At 30.0% G+C, this 23,924-nt stretch overlaps 3 protein-coding genes across 5 annotated transcripts; 1 reads left to right on the top strand and 2 right to left on the bottom strand.

The window, feature by feature from the left end:
* Positions 1–153: 153 nt before the first annotated feature.
* Positions 154–6,400, bottom strand: LOC113376758 (RCC1-like G exchanging factor-like protein). 2 transcript variants are annotated; one of them, XM_026616800.1, is made up of 6 exons: positions 6,241–6,400; positions 5,729–5,989; positions 5,099–5,396; positions 4,373–4,545; positions 1,612–1,773; positions 154–531 (listed from the first exon to the last, which is right to left on the bottom strand). In XM_026616800.1, exons 1-6 carry the CDS (start codon positions 6,347–6,349, stop codon positions 194–196), a joined length of 1,341 nt encoding a protein of 446 aa, XP_026472585.1. In that variant the 5' UTR covers positions 6,350–6,400; the 3' UTR covers positions 154–193. The 2 variants fall into 2 exon arrangements, with proteins under 2 accessions (XP_026472585.1, XP_026472586.1); XM_026616801.1 differs by having other exon boundaries at positions 5,915–5,989.
* A 39-nt stretch (positions 6,401–6,439) lies between these two features.
* Positions 6,440–7,587, top strand: LOC113376759 (zinc finger protein 706-like). 2 transcript variants are annotated; one of them, XM_026616802.1, is made up of 3 exons: positions 6,440–6,549; positions 6,814–6,959; positions 7,280–7,580. In XM_026616802.1, exons 2-3 carry the CDS (start codon positions 6,816–6,818, stop codon positions 7,367–7,369), a joined length of 234 nt encoding a protein of 77 aa, XP_026472587.1. In that variant the 5' UTR covers positions 6,440–6,549; positions 6,814–6,815; the 3' UTR covers positions 7,370–7,580. The 2 variants fall into 2 exon arrangements, with proteins under 2 accessions (XP_026472587.1, XP_026472588.1); XM_026616803.1 differs by lacking the exon at positions 6,440–6,549 and adding an exon at positions 6,558–6,699 and having other exon boundaries at positions 7,280–7,587.
* An 811-nt stretch (positions 7,588–8,398) lies between these two features.
* LOC113375302 (phospholipase ABHD3-like) lies at positions 8,399–23,685 on the bottom strand. The gene is made up of 7 exons (XM_026615241.1): positions 23,584–23,685; positions 13,482–13,651; positions 11,868–12,078; positions 9,807–10,017; positions 9,245–9,375; positions 9,020–9,185; positions 8,399–8,698 (listed from the first exon to the last, which is right to left on the bottom strand). The coding sequence occupies exons 1-7, from the start codon at positions 23,683–23,685 to the stop codon at positions 8,442–8,444; spliced, it is 1,248 nt and encodes a 415-aa protein (XP_026471026.1). The 3' UTR covers positions 8,399–8,441.
* Between the last annotated feature and the right edge of the window lie 239 nt (positions 23,686–23,924).

Raw genomic sequence — 23,924 nt, 5'->3', positions numbered from 1 at the left:
TAATAAAGAATTTGATTATAATCATTTTTCATTTGTGGTACTCTGGATAAATATTTTGTGGCACTCTGTATAATTTTGTCTTTTTTTTTGCAAGACATTATAAATTGCACATCTTAAACAAAACTAGAAGGTGTTATAAAGCTATATATTAAATTTAAAATTTATAATTCATTACACAGTATATATAATAAAACTAAATATGTGGTTTACATAAAACTACATTATGATCTATGCCACAACTAACTTTTAAAACTCGTGCACCAATAGCCACCTTGAATGGAAAGTATTGGTTATTGTAATGCCCTAATCCTAAGCAGGCATGTCTGTTTCTACCCCAAGTATATACATCTCCTTGGTTTGTCACAGCTGCAAAATGGCTTAGACCACAGTTTATACTTGTGACAAAGACATTAGGACTATAATCATTTTTACCAAATACAGTAGTTGGTATTTGCGTTGGAATAAAAGAATGTTCAACTTCAGGACCTTTTCCCAATATTCCAAAGCCCCATACGAACACATCTCCTTGTTCTAAGATAAAATATAAAACAAAAATTGCTTGAATTAGCATATGCAGAATTTACAAAACATTGCATACAAACTTAATGCAAAAAATAACATTTAAAAATACTCTTTAGTTTTTTTTTTTTTTTTTTTTTTATTATTATATTAGCTATAGTAGATACGCCATTGGGGGTATCTACTAATTTGTAAACAATCAATTGTAAACAACTTGTCAGCATTCTCTGCTAAATGTAATTATATTTATAGATTGCAGAATTAAATTGAATTAAAATAAAAAATTCTATGAAAATGATACTTTGAAGACAAAAATTACTTTTATCGATGTACAGTAGGCATACATTCCATAGGAAGTCAAAAATGTTTAAAATAATAAAATATAAAAGGTTCTATATAATGAAAAAAAAAACTTTTTGTTTTTGTTTTTAGAACTAAGTTACTACATTTTTACTATTGCATGCAGAAGAGTGTATTGTATTTTATATTTAAGAGAGTTTTCTTGTGTAGAGGTATGATTTTAGGTTACTTTTAAATCATAAAAAAGGCAATCAATTTCACTGTTATTTTTTTATAGTATTTATCAACATTACAAAAGTACAGAAAAAAAATTAAAACAAAAAAAAATATTTTTAAAAATTAGCAGTGTATGAAAGTGAGGTGTCTCAAAAAATTGATCCAAAATGAGAATAAAAAAAGATTATTCATTTAGAGTGATGTCACTATGATATAATATAGGATTAAGTTAATTTTTTTTGACAAAATGGCGACTGTTTGAAAAAAGAAAACCATTTTCTTACCACATTTTTGACTATCAATTTATTTAAAAGTAGTAGAAATTGAAATTCGAGGATGAGGCTAGTATATACTGAAGAAAAGTCTATAAGAAAGATTCTCTGAAAATTTGAAGTAAACTGGCGTAGTAGAACTCGAGAAATCATGTACATTGTATTGAAAGAGAAAACAGTTTAAAGAAAAAGGCATTCAATGGACACCCCCTTACGCAGATGTTGAAATGCAACTTTTGCACCTTGATGTAACTGTATTAAGTAAAATATTAAAATCATTTGCATAATGAAAATGAAGACTTACCAGTAACTACACCACACATTGATCCTCCTGCTGCAATGTCAACAATTTTACCTAGTTTTCGGCAGAATGGTAAATGCCGAGGAGTATTTACTTGTTGTACTTCATTTCCCTGGCATAATTGCCCATATTCACTATTTCCCCATCCAAAAACATCACCTTTATCTGAAATGTAGCTTAATGCATATAAACATGTATTAACATAATAAAAAAAATACTTATATAATCAATTCACATTTTTTTTATGTCAACACATAATATTAATGAAATAATGATCCCAAATCATATATATATATATATATATATATTAGGGTGGTCCTTAAAATGGTCATTTTCGAATTTCCTTGCTCCCAGGGGCTCAAATGGTTCCAAATAGATAAAAAACAATTCTCTGAAAGTTTTAGCTCTTGATATTATCGTTTAGATAGAGCGCAATTCAATTAAAGTTTTGTATGGAAACAGCATGACAAAATTTTCAAAAATTTAAAAAATGTTTTTTAGATGTAATTTAGCGAACAAATGAATGAATAAAACTCATTCATTTGTCGCTAAGTTAGACCTAAAACATTTTTTTTTAATTTTCAAATTTTTTTACATGCTCTCCTCATACAAACTTTGATTGAATTGCGCTCTATCTAAACGTTAATATTAAGAGCTAAAACTTTCAGAGAATTGTTTTTTATCTATTTGGAACCATTTGAGCCCCTGGGAGCAAGGAAATTCGAAAATGACCATTTTAAGGACCACCCTAATATATATATATATATATATATATAATAATGGGTAGTACTGCCCTCAGGTAGGTCTGTGAGCTGAGTTAAAATCAAACTCGATTCAGGGTAGAAGTAGTGTGAGAGCTTTTCCCATTTCTATTTCACACCGCAGTGCACGTGATGGACTTATTTTCAATTGGCAACATATTTTTGATTTATACTTTCAATTGAAAATGGAAATCGCGGTGTATATATATATATATGATATATATATATATGATATATATATATATATATATATATATATATACAGGGCCGGTCCTGGGGTCCTTAGCGCCCGCATGCAACTTTTTTTCTAGCGCCCCCCCCCTATTAATTTTAAATGTTTTAACAGTTTATCATTTATATAGTATAAATATTTACAGATTTTTTTTTAATTTATTTTTGATTATTCTGGATATAGTAAAAAATTAGATATAATCTAAAAGTGTATAAAATACATTGATTTCAAATTTATTTAGAAAATCGAGGCGATTCGCGGGTTGGTTATAATCAAATATTTCTAAATTTTCAATTATTTTAACGTATGTACAATATTAATATTTGGGTTTTGACACATTTTACTTATTTATTCTGCGATTTATTTTTCCAAATCATGTCAACAGAGCTAAAAAAAACTAGCTTTCCATTTTCAATCGTAATACTCGTATTTCATGCTGGATTTTTAAATTTTAATTTAATTTAATTTTTTATTATTTACAATATCCAAAATGACGTCGTAAACTTTTCCTTATTGATATCGTAAGAGCTGAACTGTAATAGTCCTTGCTTTCTCGTCATATTCAGAGTATCAGATTGTAGTTTTAAGGTATTTTAAAATTTTTAACGTATTTTAAAAGTATTGTTCAAAAATTAGTAAAAATGCAAAGAAGTAATTTCTTGAACTATTTTGGAAAAAAACTAATTATATTTGATATATATTATTTCCTGCATAGTTAATAAATATTAAATTTAGAGTATGGACACCACTAGGTAAAAAAAAGCCTTAAGATTTTCGTTCCAAAGTAACTCTTGCTTTCATTTCTCATATTTGTTCCATTTCCTTAACCCTAACCACGAATGTCTTCAACGTTCAAAATTTATCAGATGCGAAACATTTGCAACAAAAACAAAAATTACAACTCGGAATCAATCGAAATAAATTATCCATTTTTCCTATTTTTAATTTTTCTCTATTATAATTTGTATCTACTTTTATTAACAAGTTCCGTTTTAACTAAATCATATCGCAATTTTTCTTCTATAATGCCAAATAATTTAATCTTTCGTAGGTTTGCGCTCACATATAATTCTTTGCATCACATATAATTCCTTTTTCAATTTCACAGCAACTTCAAACAAATAAAAAATTGAATAAGTAGATTGAGCAATAAACAGAGCAGTTATTTACTAATTTACAGAGTTATTAATCGGTACTGATATCACGTTGCAAAATAAATATGCTTTTTGTGTCTCCGTATCCCTAGTTAAGTGTGATTGTTTATTATAATTTATTAAGTATTCTAGATTTTATATAAATAATAAAAAATATAAATAATATATTAAAATTTTAATTTTCGAAACTCGTTTTGGCGCCCCCTAAGGCGTGCGCCCGCATTTTTTGCATGCATCGCATGCAAGGCAGGACCGGCCCTGTATATATATATATATGATATATATATATATATGATATATATATATATATGATATATATATATATATATATATATATATATATATATATATATATATATGATATATATATATATATATATATATATATATATATATATATATATATGATATATATATGATCTATCTCTATATCTATATCTCTCTGATATCTATATATATCTCTCTCTATATCTATCTCTATCTATCTCTCTCTATATATATATCTGATCTATCTCTATATCTCTATCTATATCTATCTATCTATATCTCTCTATATAAGTAATAATATTCAAATATCAACATTGAGTACAATCATTTAAATGGAGTTCTAACTATACCATTCAGAGCCAGAACGCAGTCAGCTGTACCAGCAGTTTTAATAATATGTTCTGATGCAATATCTCCCAGAAGTTGAGTAGGAACATATTCATTCCGGTAATGTCCCAAACCAGTCTGACCATCTGCTCCCCAGCCACAAGCAAACACTTGTCCACATTTGTTAATAAATATACTGAATAAAAAATTGTATTTAATATAAACAAACCCTGGATATACTTCAATCATGCCATGATAAATTATGAGACAAATATGATATTAGTAATATAAACTAATTATAAGATCAAATATTCAAATCTAATCAAATCAAATATATAGATTTTTCACATGCCATGATAAATTATGAGGCAAATATGATATTAGTAATATAAACTAATTATAAGATCAAATATTCTTTATAATACAGATGAAAAAAGATCTTTAAAAGAAAAAAAAAACTTTCATATTGATTAAATAATTATATATAGAAGTTATGTTAAAATAAACTCTAAACAATTTTCAATAAAGAAATTGAATAACAAATATATTTCTTACTATTAAGTGTTACTCTTTATGTTACAGTCTTACTATATGTATCATTTAATTTTATATAAAATACATAATGTAACTAAGAATTGATGCTGATGTGATAAAAAAATAACTGCAAAAAGATAAGAAATAAAATATGATAAAAAACACAACAACAAGAATTCTAAAGATTTCAAAGAACTACTCTATATATTGCTTACCTATGATCTTGACCACATTGAATAGATACTATATCTTCATTTCCAACCTTTGGAATTGAAAAAGGCAATACTTTACTTTCAGTATATAACTCAATTTTATCAATAGGGCGACCACATTGGCCATAAGAATTATTTCCTATAGTAAAAGCTCCCTCTCTATCAGTAAGAATAATACTGTGAGCACGGCCACTTTTGATACTGATCACATTCGTAACTTCTGGCTCAAGTAAAGGCAATGAGATTGGAGCAGGGTAGGTTAAGAATTCCAAAATACCATCTTTCCTTTGAGTTTGCAATCCTAGAAAATTAAATTTAGGCATTTAATATACTGTTTTACATTTTTAAAATTGAACAATTGATTTTAATTAACTAAATTAATCAAGCATATCATACTAAAATCATATTCAAGCATATCATACTTAAATTTAATTTAATTAATTCTTGAAATTTACTGCAAAACATGAAATCAACATTAAAGTACCAATGTTTTAATCATTAATTTTTTATTCACATATCTTGATATTTTATCTAATTTGGAAGTTAAACACAATACGAAAATTAGGAAATGTACTTTAGACATTTAAAAGATAAATGATTTTTTGCATAAGTTAAACTTAACAACATGTTTACCGATTTGAGAATCTGTATTAATGCCAGTTCCAAATACTTTAACCGTCTTAGATTTAACAGCAAATAATGTAAAGCCATAGCCGCAAGCTATATCTGTGATATCATATTTTTCAGCAAAACTAATTCTAGTTGGATGAGTAACCACAGAAGACAATGACTTCCTTGTTGTTTTTGGCTCACTGATACCTAAAGCGCCAGTTTCAGCAAGTCCCCAAGCATATACTCTTCTGTCCCTCTCTTTAGCAACCGGGTATTCAAATACTGTTTCATACATAAAATCTTTTAGTAAAGAAATAATTTATAATCCAGAAAATATTACAGAACAAATTGGTTAATATCAGCTAAGATTGTGGACAGACAATATTACAATTCGACTGCTGTCTGTTTGTCATTAAATATTTTGAATATGAATATTGTATATCTAGACTAAATATTTAACCTATTCACACAATATTGAAAAAATGAACTTGTGCGGTTAGACAATTAAACTATGTGTATTACATTTGACTGACCTGGTATGTTTGTGGTCTCTGTCGTACCCTTAGCTTGTCTAATTTTTTTACTAAATTGCCTGAAAAACAGCCTTGATGCACAACGCGTTAACTCCACGTCCATGCGCATTTTGTGGTTATGATCACAATTTTAAACAAAAGGCGTAATGCTATTAGGAAACTGTCAAACTTTCGAATTTTCGCGCCCTCTATTTCCAGTTGAAATTTTTACATGGCGCTGCAATCTTCTCAATACATTTTCCTTTTTCTACAGAATAGGGAATAGCTGTCAAATTTTTGCTCTAGCAAATTCTAAGTGATAAGTGCAAGGTGAGGATTTGTTAATTAATATATTATTTTTATAATTGTAATAAAATAAAAAAGTGTTTGTAGCTTGTTTGTTAATTTGTTTCGTCACAATATGTTTTGTCGTTTTGGCATTCTTTCATTAATTGTAAACCCGACAATTCTCTTGGAAAGGTGTTACACATTAAATTTTGTTATTTTTCTAATACTTAATTTATTTAAATTAGTTTACATTTTATGCACTGTAGTTTTTAAGGTCATATCAATTCTAACCAATATGTTTCGCAGACATGGCGCGTGGTCAGCAGAAAGTGCAATCGCAACAGAAAGCCGCTGAAAAATCGGCGAAATTGAAGAAACAACAAGGACACAGTGCAAACGAACAAAAAAAGGCAGCTCAGAAAGCTCTTGTTCACGTTTGTGCTATATGCAAGGTAGGACAAAGTTCTTCAAAATCAAGTGCTAAATGTGCTACTTTTCTACATGTTATTACTGCATTTTAGTATTACTTGATTATTCTTTTAGAATAATCAAACGGAAAGAGTTTTCATTTACATTTATCTTTGACTTGAATATGTTTAAACTATCATAATATTGTGAAAATAAGATCTTAAATTTTGCATATAATAGTATATTATGAAATAAAATTCCTCGAATTGGTTTAACAGTACCTAAGTAAAAATGTTATTTCCTCAAATTTCTGTAATGAACAAATATAGTATGAAATTATGATGCATTATATAATATTTTTCAGGCTCAAATGCCAGATCCGAAAACATACAAGCAGCATTTTGAAAACAAACACCCAAAAAATGATCTTCCTGAGGATCTGAAAGGAATATAATATGAAGTTGTAATATTTCAATAATGTTGTCTTAAAATTTCTCATCTATAATATTTTGTGCTGTGTTTTATATTGTTCTAATTTATATATATATATATATACATATGTATTTATATATATATGTGTATATATTCACCAACGAAATAAAGATTTCACATTCATACAGCATTTAGAGATTCATAGATTTTATATTATATATGCTGTGCATGTTATGTTTAATGGGGTGTAAGGGCAAAATATAAAATACAATTGAATTTGCTTTCATTTCCATTTTAGCATAAAGTATCAATGTATTTACATCTTAGGTTAAATATTAATAATTTTGTATAATAAAATTTTTTAATCAAAGTAATCTCTTTTACTAAAGTGAAAAGCCCTTTTAAGAGTGGTTTATGTCATGTATTAAAAACACATGAAATAGAACAATGCCACAAATTAAATTAAGAAGACCTTAATTTCATTTAAAAAAAAAATGGTGTTATTACTTATGGAGGGCTTGCTCGTAGGTAAGTGGCTAGAACGACCGGACCTGGATCAGGGGTTCTTGGTTCGATACCCACTTCGAGCAGCCTGTTGTCAGGCAGCAGTGACAACGATTTTTGCTTAGAAATATAGATAGCAATATGTTTCCAAGTGAAAACAGCCCTAATACGGTATTGCTGCAACAATTAAATGCATCACTATTACAGTAATTGTTATAATAAAAATTCAGCACATAGAGATGAGACAACTGTTTGGGTTGCCATCTATAATAAAAACAAACGTAGTTTGTAAGATATTAATCACAACAGCTCATAGAATCCATAAGTTCTGATAAATTTAAAAAAAAAAAATTACTTATGGAAATTACACAGTACTAAATTCGCATTAATAAAATATTCCTAGTAAAGAAACAACAAAATAACATCAGGAATAATATATTTAGAGAATTTCCTGGTTAGACTATATAATTATACATTAATAACATTATTTATTTTATATGTAAAACAAAATTATAAAAAGTCAGATTAATTAATTATATCTAAAAAGAATGATACTAAAATAATACTATTTTATGCTCAACTTTAAATAATCATAAGTTAACAGTACTTGCAACAGCCGAATATAAATCTACACTATCACATTGATAAGGTACTTGAATTTTCTTTTTTAAAGAATTAATGTCATTATTGACATTAAAAACAGCAGAAAAATATTGGCCAAAGAGTCTTGCCATATACTGATTTTGAGTTAAAGGCCACAATCCATCCATAAAACCAATGTGCCCTCCACGGGCTGTAACAGCAATTGCAACATAGCTACTATTTTCTGCTTGCTCGATGGGAATAGCTGTAACATATAAACAAATATGTTAGAATATTAAATAATTAAGGCCAATTTTAATATCATATAAGTATAATTTTTAACCAAATACTATAAACAAATTTGTGTGGTAATTAAATTAAAGTGCTTTGAATGCATCCAAAAATTTAATAATAAATTTCCGGTAAATCTATGACAAAGAAAGCAAAATCTATTTTCAAGGGACTTAAAAAACATCAAAATAAATATCTAACATGACTTTATCTCAGTAGTTACTTATATTTTGATTTATATTATTTTCTAAATGCAAAATACAATACATAAAAACAAATAAAACAACTGAATTACCATCGAGAGGTTGAAATGGATCATCTGCGGCACTGAGACATAACAAGGGTACTGTAATCTTGTCTATTTTATCATGTAGAGTTGCAGCAGAATAATAGTCATCAATATTTTTGTAACCAAAATGCAATGTAGTAAAATTTTCATCAAATTCCTTTATGGTTTTGCTCTAAAATTAATGAGTGATAAAGTAGTTTATTCGATCGTAACGATTCAATTATTACTTACTGCCAGGACTTTATCCATGTCCCATGGCCCAATCATCTGAGTTTTATACTGTTTCAATGTTGTACATAAATTTGATGCCAAGTAGCGACCAAGCATACTGTTCAAATAAGGCTTTTCTATACTTTTTGTACCTATAAAATGCAAATAAATTACATCCAAAGATGAAAAAAAAATGTATAAATATCTTTACAATGCAAGATAAATTTTTGCCTACATATGTAGGCAAGCGCTTTAAGTACACCGTCACTAAAGTTTAATATTTTGAGTAAAAGATCGTTAAATATTTTCAGTTGAATTAACTTATTGAGAATACATATAGTAAAAATGATTCATTCTATGAAACATTCTTTGTCTACATCCAACTGTATCATCTGCGAATAGAGTTTTCGCTAAATTAAAATATAAGATAATGCCCGGGAAAAGTTAAGGCAGTGAATAAATAATTACAAATGAATGTTGATAAATTAAAATATCATTATTACTGATTATGGTTTGCATATAAATGAATAAATGAATAAAATAAAATTAAAATTCGACCATATATATCAATATACGAACCAACCTTTGAAAACATTCCATGGAGCAGATATGATCATGGCAGCTGTTAAAACACTAGATGCCCTTTTGCTTCTTGTGGCTATATAATTTCCTATGAGAAGAGCCCCCATAGAGATTCCTACGGCGCCTAACTGCACATCTGAATTTAAAGTATGCACATGTTCCACTACTTCAGAGAGATCATCAACGTTTGCTGCGCAATATAGACGAGGTGTCTAACAATGAGACAAAAAAAAAAAACGGTTTACACGAGCTAACATCGTAAAACTATAATATTCTCAACCTAATAAAAAATGCATCTTAAAAATAAGCCGTAATTCTTTGCACTCTTTGCAGCCAATATTAAAATTTTAACAGAATTTTTTCAAATTCGTTTTAACAGAAACCTGTTTTTGGTATTGTAAAAACAATTTGACCTATTTTTCATAAAAATTAATTAATGTGATTCCCAACTAATAATATAATTGTCCTATCTACGATACGAGCACTTTTTTAAATATAATTTTTAAAGAACAAAATTGAACAACAAGCATGATAACAAAATTAACACAAATAATTTAACAAATAGCACGTGCATTTAAAAAATTTTAAAGACACCGTTGTATAATCGACTTATCGCACAGAAGAATTTTTGAAGTCCTTCTTGGTTGACACATAATAGCTATATAATTCCCTAAAGGTATGGAAAATTGCCATACAGATGAGCAATAAACCTAATTGACCACTTGCACATATTTTATCATACTATGCCCAAATGTTGAAATAGGAAATTGAAAATGATTAAATCATAATGACCATTAGAATAAATTACGAATTGTTCAAAACCAGGATGAGGCGAGTCTGTAAGACAATGCTGCAACCCCATCCTTCGTATGAAATGAACTGAGAACCTCGGGTGTTAACTCGTCTGGATTTTGGTGAAAACTCCGCTGAGTTGAGTAATGTTTGGTTCGTCCGAATCCATCTCGCAACCGCTATGGCAAGGGCATTAAATATGCATAATATGGAGACCGCCTTCAACAAACAGCTCATAGGACACGTAAGGTTAAGTAGTTCTGAATGCTGTTGAAACAATAAATAAACTAGTGGTGTATGGCATCGTACCTTAAGACAAATTGCTGGAACTTTCCATACCAATTTTAATTACTTATTTTTAATTTAATTATTAATTTTGTTTTTAAACTTTGAAAAAATTAGATTTTTGAGAAATTTTAAATTTAAAAAAAAAGAAAATTTTTGAAAACTTTGAAAATTTTGAAATTTTTTTCAAGGCAATCGCGCACTGCTTTAGCTACATAGAGACGAAATATCGAAGCGCGCAAGCACCGCCTCGCCTTCGGCAGGCTTTATAACCTTTCTCGAGATCAGCTTAACACCTTGAAGACCGCATCGAAAATCGTTCTTTACTTGTTGGGACCGCACCAAAAAATGGTCTATTCCAGATAACACACATATCGTGTATCTACCGGTGGCCACGCGGTTCTGTAATGTTAGTTCGTTGTGGTGTACCACCGGTGGACATGCGGTATTACGCGCGAAGAAGCGTTAACGCCTAACATCTGCGGGCCCAAGATTCATCGAGCTAAATAGCACGAAAGGGGGTAAACAATTAATTGAATTTCTTTGAAATCCCTCAGAGCTTGGTCCCGGAGTAGAGTTCGATGCTATATTTTAGCCCTTACCGAAGTAGCAAAACTTTATCTCCGTGGTTTCCAACCTGTAAGGCGTGACTCCTCAGGAGGCCGTGAGGTTGTTGCAAGAGTGGGATGTACAACTGCTTTCAAAATACTATTTTCGAAAATAAATCAAAATGTTGGAATTATATAAGAAATAAATAGACCAATATTTTTTATGTATATTCTTATAAATTATATTATTCAGTTGATTATTTATTTTTAAAATTAGATTGTAAAAAAAATCAAACAGCTTGTTGGGTGGGGGTAGCGTACAATGTTGGCAACCACTGTCTAAAACACTTTACCAAATTTGCTTTTTATTCCTTAAAGAAATAGTTGCACATAATTCCCAAATAAAAATCATTAGAACAAAACCTTTTTAATAGTACCTTTAGTTGTACACCTGCTAGACCACGGTTATTGAATACAACACAGCGAACACCGATGCTGTTAGCAGATAACGCAAGACATTTAATATATTCTGCCTGCGATTCTCCAGTCAATCCCGGAAGGATTAATATTACTGGCGACTTTGGATCACATCCTGTTTCTAGCCAATCGAGCCCAATTTCGCCACCGTCAGCCAATGTTAAAATTTCTCTGAAATATAATGTAACCAAAATATTGGGTTATAGTTTACAACAATATTGCGATGGTCAACATTACGGATGGGCCATAAAAGTCAACAAAAATCATGTTTAAAAATATTTAGATATAGCAAATAAAACGCATTAAATTTATATTTAACATGTGTTAATTCAGAAAGAATATTATAGTTTTCGCTGTAAATATGAAAGAATTCTTTTAGGACATTTTTATCGCTATCAACAAGAAACGATAAAAATGATCAAAACAATATAAATCATAAATAAACGTGGAAATTGTAAAGATTATTTATAGCTAAAAACGGTAATTAAATAAGTAATATTGCTAATGCAGAAGTACGTTTCATCATTCTGATAAAATTTGTAATTTGGGGGCGTCCTTTAATTAGGTGATCGTCTTTTTAAGGAATTTTGGACCCCGTCCTCCTTGATGATACGCGGTGATATTCAAAATTAACCCCCCCCTTCCCCACCAAACATCACGTGTATTTTTAGTTACGAGAAAAAATCGTAAAATTTCTGATCTTTGGTTTCGATTTTTTTTTAATTTCAGGTAAAAATAAATACACGTTATATCTTATTATACTCCTCCCTCCCCCACGAGGTATTTCGTGATTTTTTGTCAAACAAACCCCCCCACTCCCCTAAAAACCTCACGTGATTAATGGACGCCCCCTTTGTGGAAAAGAGATATAATTTTACTGAATACAAGTGCCATGAAAGCTTTTCTGTTACAATTTCTAGAAACTGGGTTGGAAAAGTATTTATAAAAGAAATAAAAATTGAAATAACTAGACAAGCTTGCAGATGGTTTGAGCAAGTTGAGAAAATAGAGATAATTATGATACAGGATGCAATACACAGAAGCATGGACGCAAAATTTGAAAAATAGATTGCAGAGAGTATAACTATACATAGTAACTAAGCGGTGAACAAAAAAAGGATAGAAATGTATCTGTTGTGAACAAAAAATGGTTATGTATCTGTCTTCTAAGTAAGCACTAATAATATAATTATAATAATAATAATAATAATATGATTGGTAATTGGTAACTAGTATTGTTTTTCTTAAAGGCAGACTTAGAAGGCTTAGCAGTTTAAAAGTTACACAAAATATAGCAAATGATTTCACATTGTTAAAACACAAATGCTGGCAGTTATTTATAGGTAATAGGAAAGTCCAACAAATGATATGATATTTCTGAGTGATGGCTCCAAACTGCTTCTTCTAAGGTCTAATATTTTATTTGTAAAATAGGGAATTCCAGCTATTCACTCACTATGTCACCCACACCTAAATATTAAAGGTTTAGAATTTATAAAAAATGCCACTTTTTCATATAATATCTCTTCATTTGAAAAAAAAAAGTTTATCGTTTGTTTAATTGTATTACCAACCGTCTGTACTTCACAACGGGCAATAATCTCGAACGCAAGAGACTGGCAAGCACTGTTTGCGCCCGCGCCTCCACGCACCATAGGGTCGGCCAGAATTTCTGTCTTAGCAAGGGTACGTTGCGCAATAGGAATTGGCGGAAAGGTCCATCTGAACATGCCAGCACAGGCCGCTGCAAAAAAATAACATAAAATTTATTTTTATATATACAGTAGCGGTCCAAGGGTCCTGAGCGCCCGCATGCCATTTTATCCTTGGCGCCCCATTTCCTCTATTTTTTACAGTTTGTCATTGTAATATATACTGAATATATATTGAAATATGTGAGTTTGGTGTTGATATATATTTTGATGTGTTATTTAGAATCGGGCAGTAACACGTTTCGGTCTTCATCGAGACCGTCATTCAGTGGAAAACTAAAAGATTTTATATGATGTAGGAGGAAAATAATATAAAGTTATAACTTATATATAAGTACTTACAGAAATTAATTATACAAAAATACACTACACTATTACACTGTGATAAACCAGGCTATTAATAATTGGAATATTTAAACTAATTAATTTTTTTTTTTTTTTTTGACAATTTTTTTGCTTACATTCTAGTGTGTACAAATTGACTAACGTCTGAAAACTGAATGAATTGTGTTTACAATTTTTGCGAAAGTGTAAAAAGACCGGCAAACATATGCTTTTTGTAAAATAATATAATAATAATAATACACGCTTCATTCAGATATGGTGGCGTAATTGAAAATGGTCTAGGGTTATTTTATAGTCATTGCAAAGCGAATTGTTGTCAGTTCTTAAATTTATGGCTGTATCCTTGTGTAAAGATATTAAGCATCCTTCGCTAAATCGTCTTTTAAATAAATTATTTTCGAAATGTAGGATCGTGGGATTGGAAAAATCAATGTTATGTTTGAGCTGATTAATATGATCTGTTAATTGTGTTTTATACTGATTTTTATTTTTAGAATTGTTTTTGTGTTGAGATGTTCTTTTGTGCAGGTTCTGACTAGTTTCACCTATGTAGACGCAATTACAATCTAGACAATTAAGCTTATAAACTAGATAACTTAAGATTCTTGGGTTAAATTTTGATTTTAATTTTGTAAAAAGAGCTGAAAAAGTGTTTTCGGAAGTACAAACTACTCTAATATTATTTTTATTGAAAAGTTTTCTCCACGGGTAATGTAATTCTTTAATGAAAGGTAAACTTATAGTTCCGACGTAGTTTTCAAGGTTTGGGTTATCAATTAAATTATTGTGACGGTTTTGGAGATATAAGATTCTATTTTTTGTTATGGATTGGATGAGGTGTTGTGGGTAGGAGTTTTTGGTTAGGATTTGTGAAATGAGAGAGAGATTCTTTCTTAAAACTTTACTGTGTGATAATAATAATGCGTGGTCAATTAAGTTTATGATTGTGCCTATTTTGATAGAGAGGGGGCGGTAAGAGTGGTAATTAAGATAACGGCTTGAGTATGTTAGTTTGTGATACCAATCAGTTATTATATTATTATTTTCGCGAAAGAGTTGTACATCTAAGAAACTGATAGATTTATATATTCGAACCGATTTCCGAAATCGTCGACGAAAATTTGTATCCGCACACACACACATACATCAATTTTTTCTAAGCTATGCCAAAATATTCAGAAACCTTTGAAACGTAAAGATATATAAAAATTTTCATTTTCGATTTTTTTACGACTACTATAACGTACCCATTCGGGAAGTTAATTATATACTTCATTTGGGCCTTCAAAATGTAGTTTACTTTTAAAAATTCATCAAAGTTTTAACACTTTCGACTCGGGAGTCGGACTGCCAGTCGGTACGCTGCGCTCGGAATATTATAGTGCTAGACTTATCTCTCAACTCGGAATTTTTTTTTGTATCGGATTTTTTCAAAATGTGGTTATATTGCTTTTAAATATAGTTATTATGATAATAAAATAGAAAATTTTGAAAATTAAAAAAAAAATGCACTCAAAACCATGCTATATTGTTTAAAAAATCATTTCTTCACAGATCTTTATTAGAATTATGGGGATCATGAGCTAATAAATTAATTTTGTTATATATTTATTTATAAAATTAATAAATCAATCAATAAATGAATGTAATAGTAAATTAATTTTTAAAAAATAAAAAAAAATTAAATGTAAGTTTAGTTTGCGACGAGTCGTCGCCGACACGATTTACCGCCGGAGCGGCGGCATCCGAGCGCAACGGTAAAATGACTATGCCGCCGGAGCGGCGGCATCCGAGTCGAAAGGGTTAAATAATGGGCCGCGCTTGTAGGATATACAAGTTCGTGTTAGCGCACTATAATTAAAACAATTACAGATATTGTAAGTCTGTTGGAAAGATGTCAGTTCATACATGCATTGAATTTTTTAAAGAAAGCAAAACTTAATTTTCAAAATAAAAAGTTGACAATTTTATCAAAATAACCAATTTTATTGATCATTTTCACGCTAATTTACAATATTTATTTTATGTTTTAAGATTGGCAGTTATTGCAAAATATGGCGAAATAATGTTATGGAAAGAAATTGCATGGAATCGTTCAACAATAATAAATTAAACACCACATTATTAAGTTAGCAATCAATTTAACACCACGTTCACGTGAAATATAAATAGCATTATCATTGGCATAAACATGTATGCATAATAGATATATTTACAAAAACGAGCAAGATTTCAATAGGACAAAGAACAATGGCTTTTCAATTGTCCACAAAATGTAAAATGCAATAGTTGTGCTTATGAGCTTAATGTGTTTTCTATTTCGGTCATTGAATTTATAACATAAATGCATATATATGCGGGTGGATTTGTTTGAGTAAAAAAAGTCGCATAGCCACATATGATTTTTGAATACTACGGATCAAAATAAGATACTTTGTAGAAAAAACCATATCTCTAAAATAAATTCTGATGCCCCGTATGCAATATATGCATATACAATTAAACATTCACGAATCTCTAGGTAAACCACAACTAATTTATGACGCAATTAACCATCTTTCGACAACGGTATCACATGCATTGATTTCTCAGTGCCCAAAAGAAAAACTGACTGTCGTTTAGAGCTTCAAAAAAATATTATTAATGATATCAAATATAAAAATAAAATTCGTAGATTATGGAAAAAAGCTAATAATCCCCAATATTGCTATTTCAAATTTCAAAAACGAAATATGGAAAAAGAAGCTAGAAACTTCTAATATCTGTCATAATAATATTCGGTATTATACTGAAAAATTCAAAAAAAAATATGAAATCATTCCTATTCTTAAAGTTAACAATCAGTATTTACATAATGATGCTGATAAATCTAATGCAATTGCTGATACATCGGCCATCCAATCTTTTCAAATCATGTTGAGTCCGCGAAAAGAAAAAAAAATATAAATCATTCTAACATATCTTATGCAACTCCAAAGATGGGATAAGATAACTAGTAGGGGCATGGCATCGTGCCTTAAGGCAAATTGCAGGAACTTCCCGTACCAAAAATTATTATTTTTTTAAAAGCCATTAACATTTTTGAAAAAATTTTACTTCAAAAAAATTAGATTTTTGAGAAACTATAAATTCGACAAAAAAAATCTTTATTTTGGCATAGTTTGGAAATTCTAAACTTTTTAAACGAAATATCGAAGCGCGTAAGCGACGCGTCGCCGTCTAACGGTTAAACATTGGTACGGAACCCATAGAAATGTAAACCAAATGTATACTTATTGTTAAAATCTCTATAAAATATCTGATAATTTGATGTGCATATGTCTAATGATCATTTTTGACCGCCAAATGGCTTTTTTACTGGATTTCCAAATCCGCTGGACCTGCCTTCATGACAATTTGATCAATTCTTCATCTTGTCAATACAAGTAAAATGTTTTTTTTGAATTATTAAAATCGGACGCTCCGTTCTCTTAAAAACTGATTTCCCGTTTGTGACAGTTCTTGCTTCGTATCTTTCAAACGGCTAGACCTGCCTATGCCAAAAACTAATCAGCACGTCTCCTTTTCAACAGCAATCGAATGTTTTTTGAATAATTGGAATTGGTTGAACCTTGTTCCCGAAATCGTCGACGAAAATTTGTATCCGCACACACACACACACACACACGTACACGCACACACACGTACACGCACACACACACACATACATCCATTTTTTCTAAAAAAAAAGGTATGCCAAAATATTCAAAAACCTCTGAAACGTAAAGATATATAAAAATTTTCATTTTCGATTTTTTTGCGATTACTATAACTTACCCTACGGGAAGTTGATTACCCTACGGGAAGTTAAAAAGTTAACGTTTGAGCACCTCTTTTTCCTAAAGTATTATCAAGCACATACTCCTTAGTATTTTCCATTTATAAAAAAGCTTTTTAAGTAATAACGTTTTAAGCATTCTTTTCTAAAATAAAGGCAAATCGACACTCCTGTCTCCATAGAAAAAGAAATATGTTCCTTATAAGCTTTAGGAGATTTTCTTATTATTTAATGATAATCATATTGTATGTTTACATCATATTGAATGTTGTATAAGAACGATTGTAATTCGATTGTAATTCACAAATGTAAATAAAAAAAGATATTGTATGTTTAAATAACGATGTTGATAATAACAATAATAAAAAAACAATAAAAATTCTATCCATTTTAGTGTTTTATGTTTATTTGAATAAAATTATTAAATCAGGGATACTTCAATTGCTATCTAAATTAATCATTCATTTCCTGGTTTCAATGTTTATTGATTTCATACAACACAAATATTAAAAATTAGGATGATAATTTCTTATCAAACTTTATCAATGCATAATTGATATAATTCGTTACATTTTTGCCATGGTAATCATGTATACAACTTACTAATCATTTAATTTAACAAGGTCAGATGATTACGGTATCTCACAAGGTTATCATTCAACAAAAAATTCTCTAAAAACTCTTCTGAGTACTATTACAAAAAAATGGTTGAAGTCAAATTAATATTTAAATACTGAGTTATATGAAATTGAAGTACTGTGACTATGACGTTTTTCCGTAAGAAAAATGTGTCGCCAATTTATAAGTATCAATTATAGACAGTAAAATATTGCTTGGTAATTAATATGTTCCTAAAATCATTAAAACTTAGAGCTTTTAAAAACTTGTCGATGGTAACGTGCAATTTGCAATCGCTTAATTTCTGAATACCCTAGAGCAGCGGTTTTCAACATGTGGGGCACACCCCCTCGGGGGTGCTGATTCCAAAATACAGTTATCGCATATAAACCAAAAATATTAACATTATACAAAAAAGAAAAAATATTATTGCAAACATTTCTCCATACAGAGATGAAACAACAGTTTGGGTTGCCATATGTAAAACCGACTAGCAATTCAGCACAACAGCTTACAGGACTTGTTCTGTTCTCAATACAGCAACTGAACTTAATGTGTATAATTTTTAGAACCAAGTAAGTATAATGTTATGCCATTTGATTTATATGAATTTGTGGACATTGAAAAACATATATTCACAATAATATCTAAATTTATTTTTGATAATTCTCTACAGTATCTTAAGGTTCAAAGCAATTTCCAAGAGGCACATTTTTATCATTCCACAGAAAAAGTGTAATATTTTTTTCTGTCTCCGCCTTTATTATGAAAATTATGCTTTGCGAAAATAAATTTCGATATGTTCCATATTTAGAAAAAAAAATAAAACTAGTAGGGTGCATGGCATCGTGCCTTAAGGCAAATTGCTGGAAGTTCCCGTACCGTAACAAAATGTTCGAGGAATACTGAATGTTTTCAATTAGATTATTATAAATATTGTAACATTGTCTAATATTTATAAGAATTATATAAACTAAATTACAAAGTTAAAATTATTTGTTTAATCTATATTAGAACTTTTGTCAGAATTAAAAATAAAATCTGAATTATTTTCGATATCCAAAAAAACTAAGAAAAAAAATAAAAAAAAATACAAAATTTATTATTTTGTTAAGGCAAGCAGAAAGTTCTTTGAATCATTTACATAGGACGCTTAATTCTCTCAAAAACTGCCATTTTTTGCACATTTAGCTCCGTACCTTCGAAATGGCTGGGCCTGCCTTTGCCAAAAACTAATAAACACTTCTCCCAATCATTACTAATTAAATGTTTTTTAGATCATTCAAATCGGATGCTCCGTTCTCTCAAAAACTCGATTTCTATTTTCTACACTCTTTGCCCTTTATCTTCGTAACTGCTGGACCTGCCTTTGCCAAAAACTAATCAGCACATCTCCCTATCAATAGGAATTGAATGTTTTTTGAACCATTTAAATCGGTTGATCCGTGCGCCCGAAAACGTGACTGAAAAATTGTATCCATACATACATACACACACACACATCCATTTTTTCTGAGGTATGCCAAAATATTCAGAAACCTTCAAAACGTCGAGAAATGTAAAAAAATTCAATTTCGATTTTCGGCCCATTACAATAACTTACCCTACGGAAAGTTAAAAAAATCATAAATTAATGCAACAAAAAAGAATAAATTAATTGATTTATTGATGAGAGAAATTTGATGAAACAAATAAAATATGTACTATTTTAAAAATGCTTGGCGGGCCGTAGAAAAATATTTAAAGGTCATATGAAGCCCGTGGGCCGCGGGTTGCTCATGTCGTGTATAAAAACTGCCCTGTCGCCTCAGAGGCGCAAAGGGTTAAATAAAAAACCAATGCTAGATAATCTAGCACGTGTTTCGGGTCTTGATTTAATTTGCTATGCGATACATATAAATAATTTTAATAAAACACCTTAAAATACAAACAATTTTTGGAAATGGCAACCGTACAAATAAAAATATTTAATAAAAAATTCAATTGTCAATTTTAACAAAATAAATTAAATATACAGTAGAACCTCGATTATCCGGACTAATTGTTGTCGATAGGCATCCGGATAATCGAAAATCCGGATAATCCAAATTATGAAGAATAATGTTTTGTTTATCAAAAATAACAAATGCATACATAGATATCAACAAAAATCGATGTTTATTAGAAAATTAACACTTACATATTTTCTTAGATTACATTATACATGGTCTGTTCAAAAAGTACCCGGAATTACTAATAATTAAATTTCGCGGGTCTGGAGTGTCTGATTGTCAAAAATTTTTTTTTATTGTGTTGGTATACATGCCCCTAAAGTATGATGAAATTTTCAGCTATATTCACTGTTTACTTTGTCTGTGGTAGTCGCTAAGGTTCGACGTGTTTTTCTGAGCTCGGCGATTTTTACAATGGAAGAATTGAAAAAGTCAAAGAATTTGTATTAAATTTGGCGTAAAAAATGAAATAAAGTGTTGCAAAGTGCAAAAATTCACCAGATATGGCTCCGTGTGACTTTTTCCTATTCCCAAAGTTGAAGAGACCCATGAAAGGACGGCGGTTTTCCTCGATTGAAGAAAATCGCCGAGAGTGCTCAAGGACATATCAAAAAGTGAATATCAAGGGTGCTTCGAAAATTGGAAAAAACGCTGGCATAAGTGTATTATATCTGGGGGGGACTACTTTGAAGGGGACCACATTAATGTAGACGAATAAATCAATATTTTTTTGAAAAAACGAAAATTACGAAAACTTTTTGAACAGACCTCGTACATATTATATTAACATGAGCTAACTATATTCAGGTGGTACGTAAAGTATCAATGAAGAAGAAAAGTTGCTTACAAATAATTTGTTGATTGTTTTTGTAAAAACCAACAATATAGAGCTTCTTCTAAGAGTTTATTTTTCGGTCTCTTCACCATTTTCCGATTTTCACTACCCTCTTTACTATCTAACTTGCAAGTGTACGACAAAATTGAAGCGGCATTCTTTTTAATATCGCTTATAGTGGATGTATCTACACTACACCATACCTATCAGCTAACTTACGGCCGGTTTCGCCTTTTTTAATGATTCTATAATATTTATTTTATCTTTAAGGGATAACACCATCCTTTAAAAATGTATATATGCACGTTAAAACAGAGAATGTATTAATGTATATATGCACATCAGGATATGCAAGTTCCGATGCGATTATGTCCGGATGATCGCGAATCCGTATAACCGAGGTCCGGATAATCGAGGTTCTACTGTATTCATTACATTCAATAATTATAAGTTGATTTTGCTATAGTTATTACCCCAACAGTCTGCCTGAAATTTCCGGCCGTTTAAAAGTAACGGGGCAAAAAATGCCAAAAATTAAGGTGACCATACGTCCCGGTTTGACCGGGACAGTCCCGCATTTCCATCTTGTGTCCCGGGTTTTTCTAAAATTAATATTTGTCCCGGATTTATATCTTTTGTCACGGATTTTCGAAAAGTATAAGTCTAAATTGAATATTTTTCTTATTTAATAATAAAACTAGCTGTAAATGGAATTCTGTCTTAAGGCAATTAAGGCATCGTGCCTTAAGGCAAATTGCTGGAACTTCCCGTACCAAATTTATTATTTTTTTTTAAAAACAATTAACATTTTTGAAAAAATTTTACTTAAAAAAAATAAGATTTTTGAGAAACTATAAATTGGACAAAAAATTACTTTTTTGAAAAAAAAATTAAAAATTTTTATTTATTTTTTTTTTGAAAAAAAAATGTTTTCTTTATTTTGACATATTTTGGAAGATCTGAACTTTTTTTCAAAGCAATCGAACTGCTTCAACTGCTTAGAGACAAAATATAAAGTGCGTACGCGTCGCCGTCTAACGCATAAACATTGGTACGGAACCCATAGGAATGTAAACATAATTTATACTTATTGTTAAAATCTCTATAAAATATCTGATAACGATATCTGAAATGGCATTTTTTTTACTTTTTTGTTAGATCTCCGAAACCGCTAGATCTGCCCTTATGAAAATTTGATCAATTCTTCATCTTGTCAATACAAGTAAAATGTTTGTTGAATTATTAAAATCGGACGCTCCGTTCTCTTAAAAACTGAGGTACCGTTTTTGGCACTTTTTGCCCCATATCTTCGGAATTGCTAGATCTGCCTTCGCCAAATACTAATCAGCACGTCTCCTTATCAATACGAATCGAAAGTTTTTTGAATTACTCAAAACGGTTGATCCGTGTTCCCGAAATCGTCGACGAAAATTTGTATCCGCACACGCATACACACACGCACACACACACATACACATACATACATTTTTTCTAAAGTATGGTATACTTAAAAAATTATGGTCACCTTACAAAAATGGTAAATGGTCGAGATAACGGAACATCCGATTTCAATGATAAAAGCATTTTATTTGTATCGGCGAAATGAAGAACTGATAAAATTTTTGGGAAGGGTCCAGCGGTTTCCGAGATCCAATATAAAATATGCGGTCAAAAATGATCATTAGACACATGCACATTTGGCGGTCAAAAATTATCATTAGACACATGCAGATCATATTATCAGATATTTTATAAAACATTTCTATGAGTTCCGTACCTAAATTTATCCGTAGCAATGCGATGCGGCGCTTAACCGCTAAAAGTTCAAAATTACCAAAACATTTCAGAATATTAAAAAAAATCTGATTTTTTTAAAAATTTAAAAATTCTAAAAAATCGGTTTCGCCAAAAATTTGATGCTTTTAAAAAAATAATAATATTCGGTGCTGGAAGCTTCAGCAATGTGCCTTAAGGCACGATGCCATGCACGACTAGTTAGTTATTATATATCTTTCATCGTCCGAAATACTCACACGCGCTTATATTACCGCATGCCTACACCTAACATGGTATATATTGATCCAATGTGACTGCAGATTTCTATTTTTTGTTGTATAGCATCATATTTAAATTGAGTTATAACATTAAAGATTAATGTTGTTTTGTAAAGATAATGATATTAAAAAATAAAATCTTTTTTTTACAATTCAACTATTGAAATCGTTTTATTAACATTTATTGATAGGGCATATAAAAACGTTCGGAACAAATTCAAAAATTATGATCGTAACAGGTATTGAATTCGTTTTGTTGTTTGAATGTCGACTATAAAACATAAGAATTATCTATTAAACTTACCTTAACAACTTGGCATAGATAATAAATAACATATCCAATGCTGCATGCAATAAACAACGTCTGTCCTGACATATCCTCGAATATTGTTAACATCCATTCCATTTTCAGCAAAATATCACAAACTTCTTCAACAAAATACTTTTATAAACGTAATCAACAAACACAACAATTAATTTAAATCACATACGATGCGATGACAAAATTCAGATAAGTAACCAATTCGAAAATGAACAATTATAAATGGAAACATGCACAATATCAAGGAACACCGACAATCCGCCATACAACCGTCTAACCTCTCCGCGAGCGTGCTGAGAATGACAGGACAGATGGGACAGGCT

The sequence above is a fragment of the Ctenocephalides felis genome, unplaced genomic scaffold (assembly GCF_003426905.1).
Source record: "Ctenocephalides felis isolate EL2017-DRISC unplaced genomic scaffold, ASM342690v1 CF-g0.4_SCAFFOLD_01886, whole genome shotgun sequence".
In the NCBI taxonomy this organism is placed as follows: Eukaryota; Metazoa; Arthropoda; class Insecta; order Siphonaptera; family Pulicidae; genus Ctenocephalides; species Ctenocephalides felis.
Note: the sequence above shows the minus strand (reverse complement) of the source record. Positions and strands in the feature narration are given on the sequence as shown.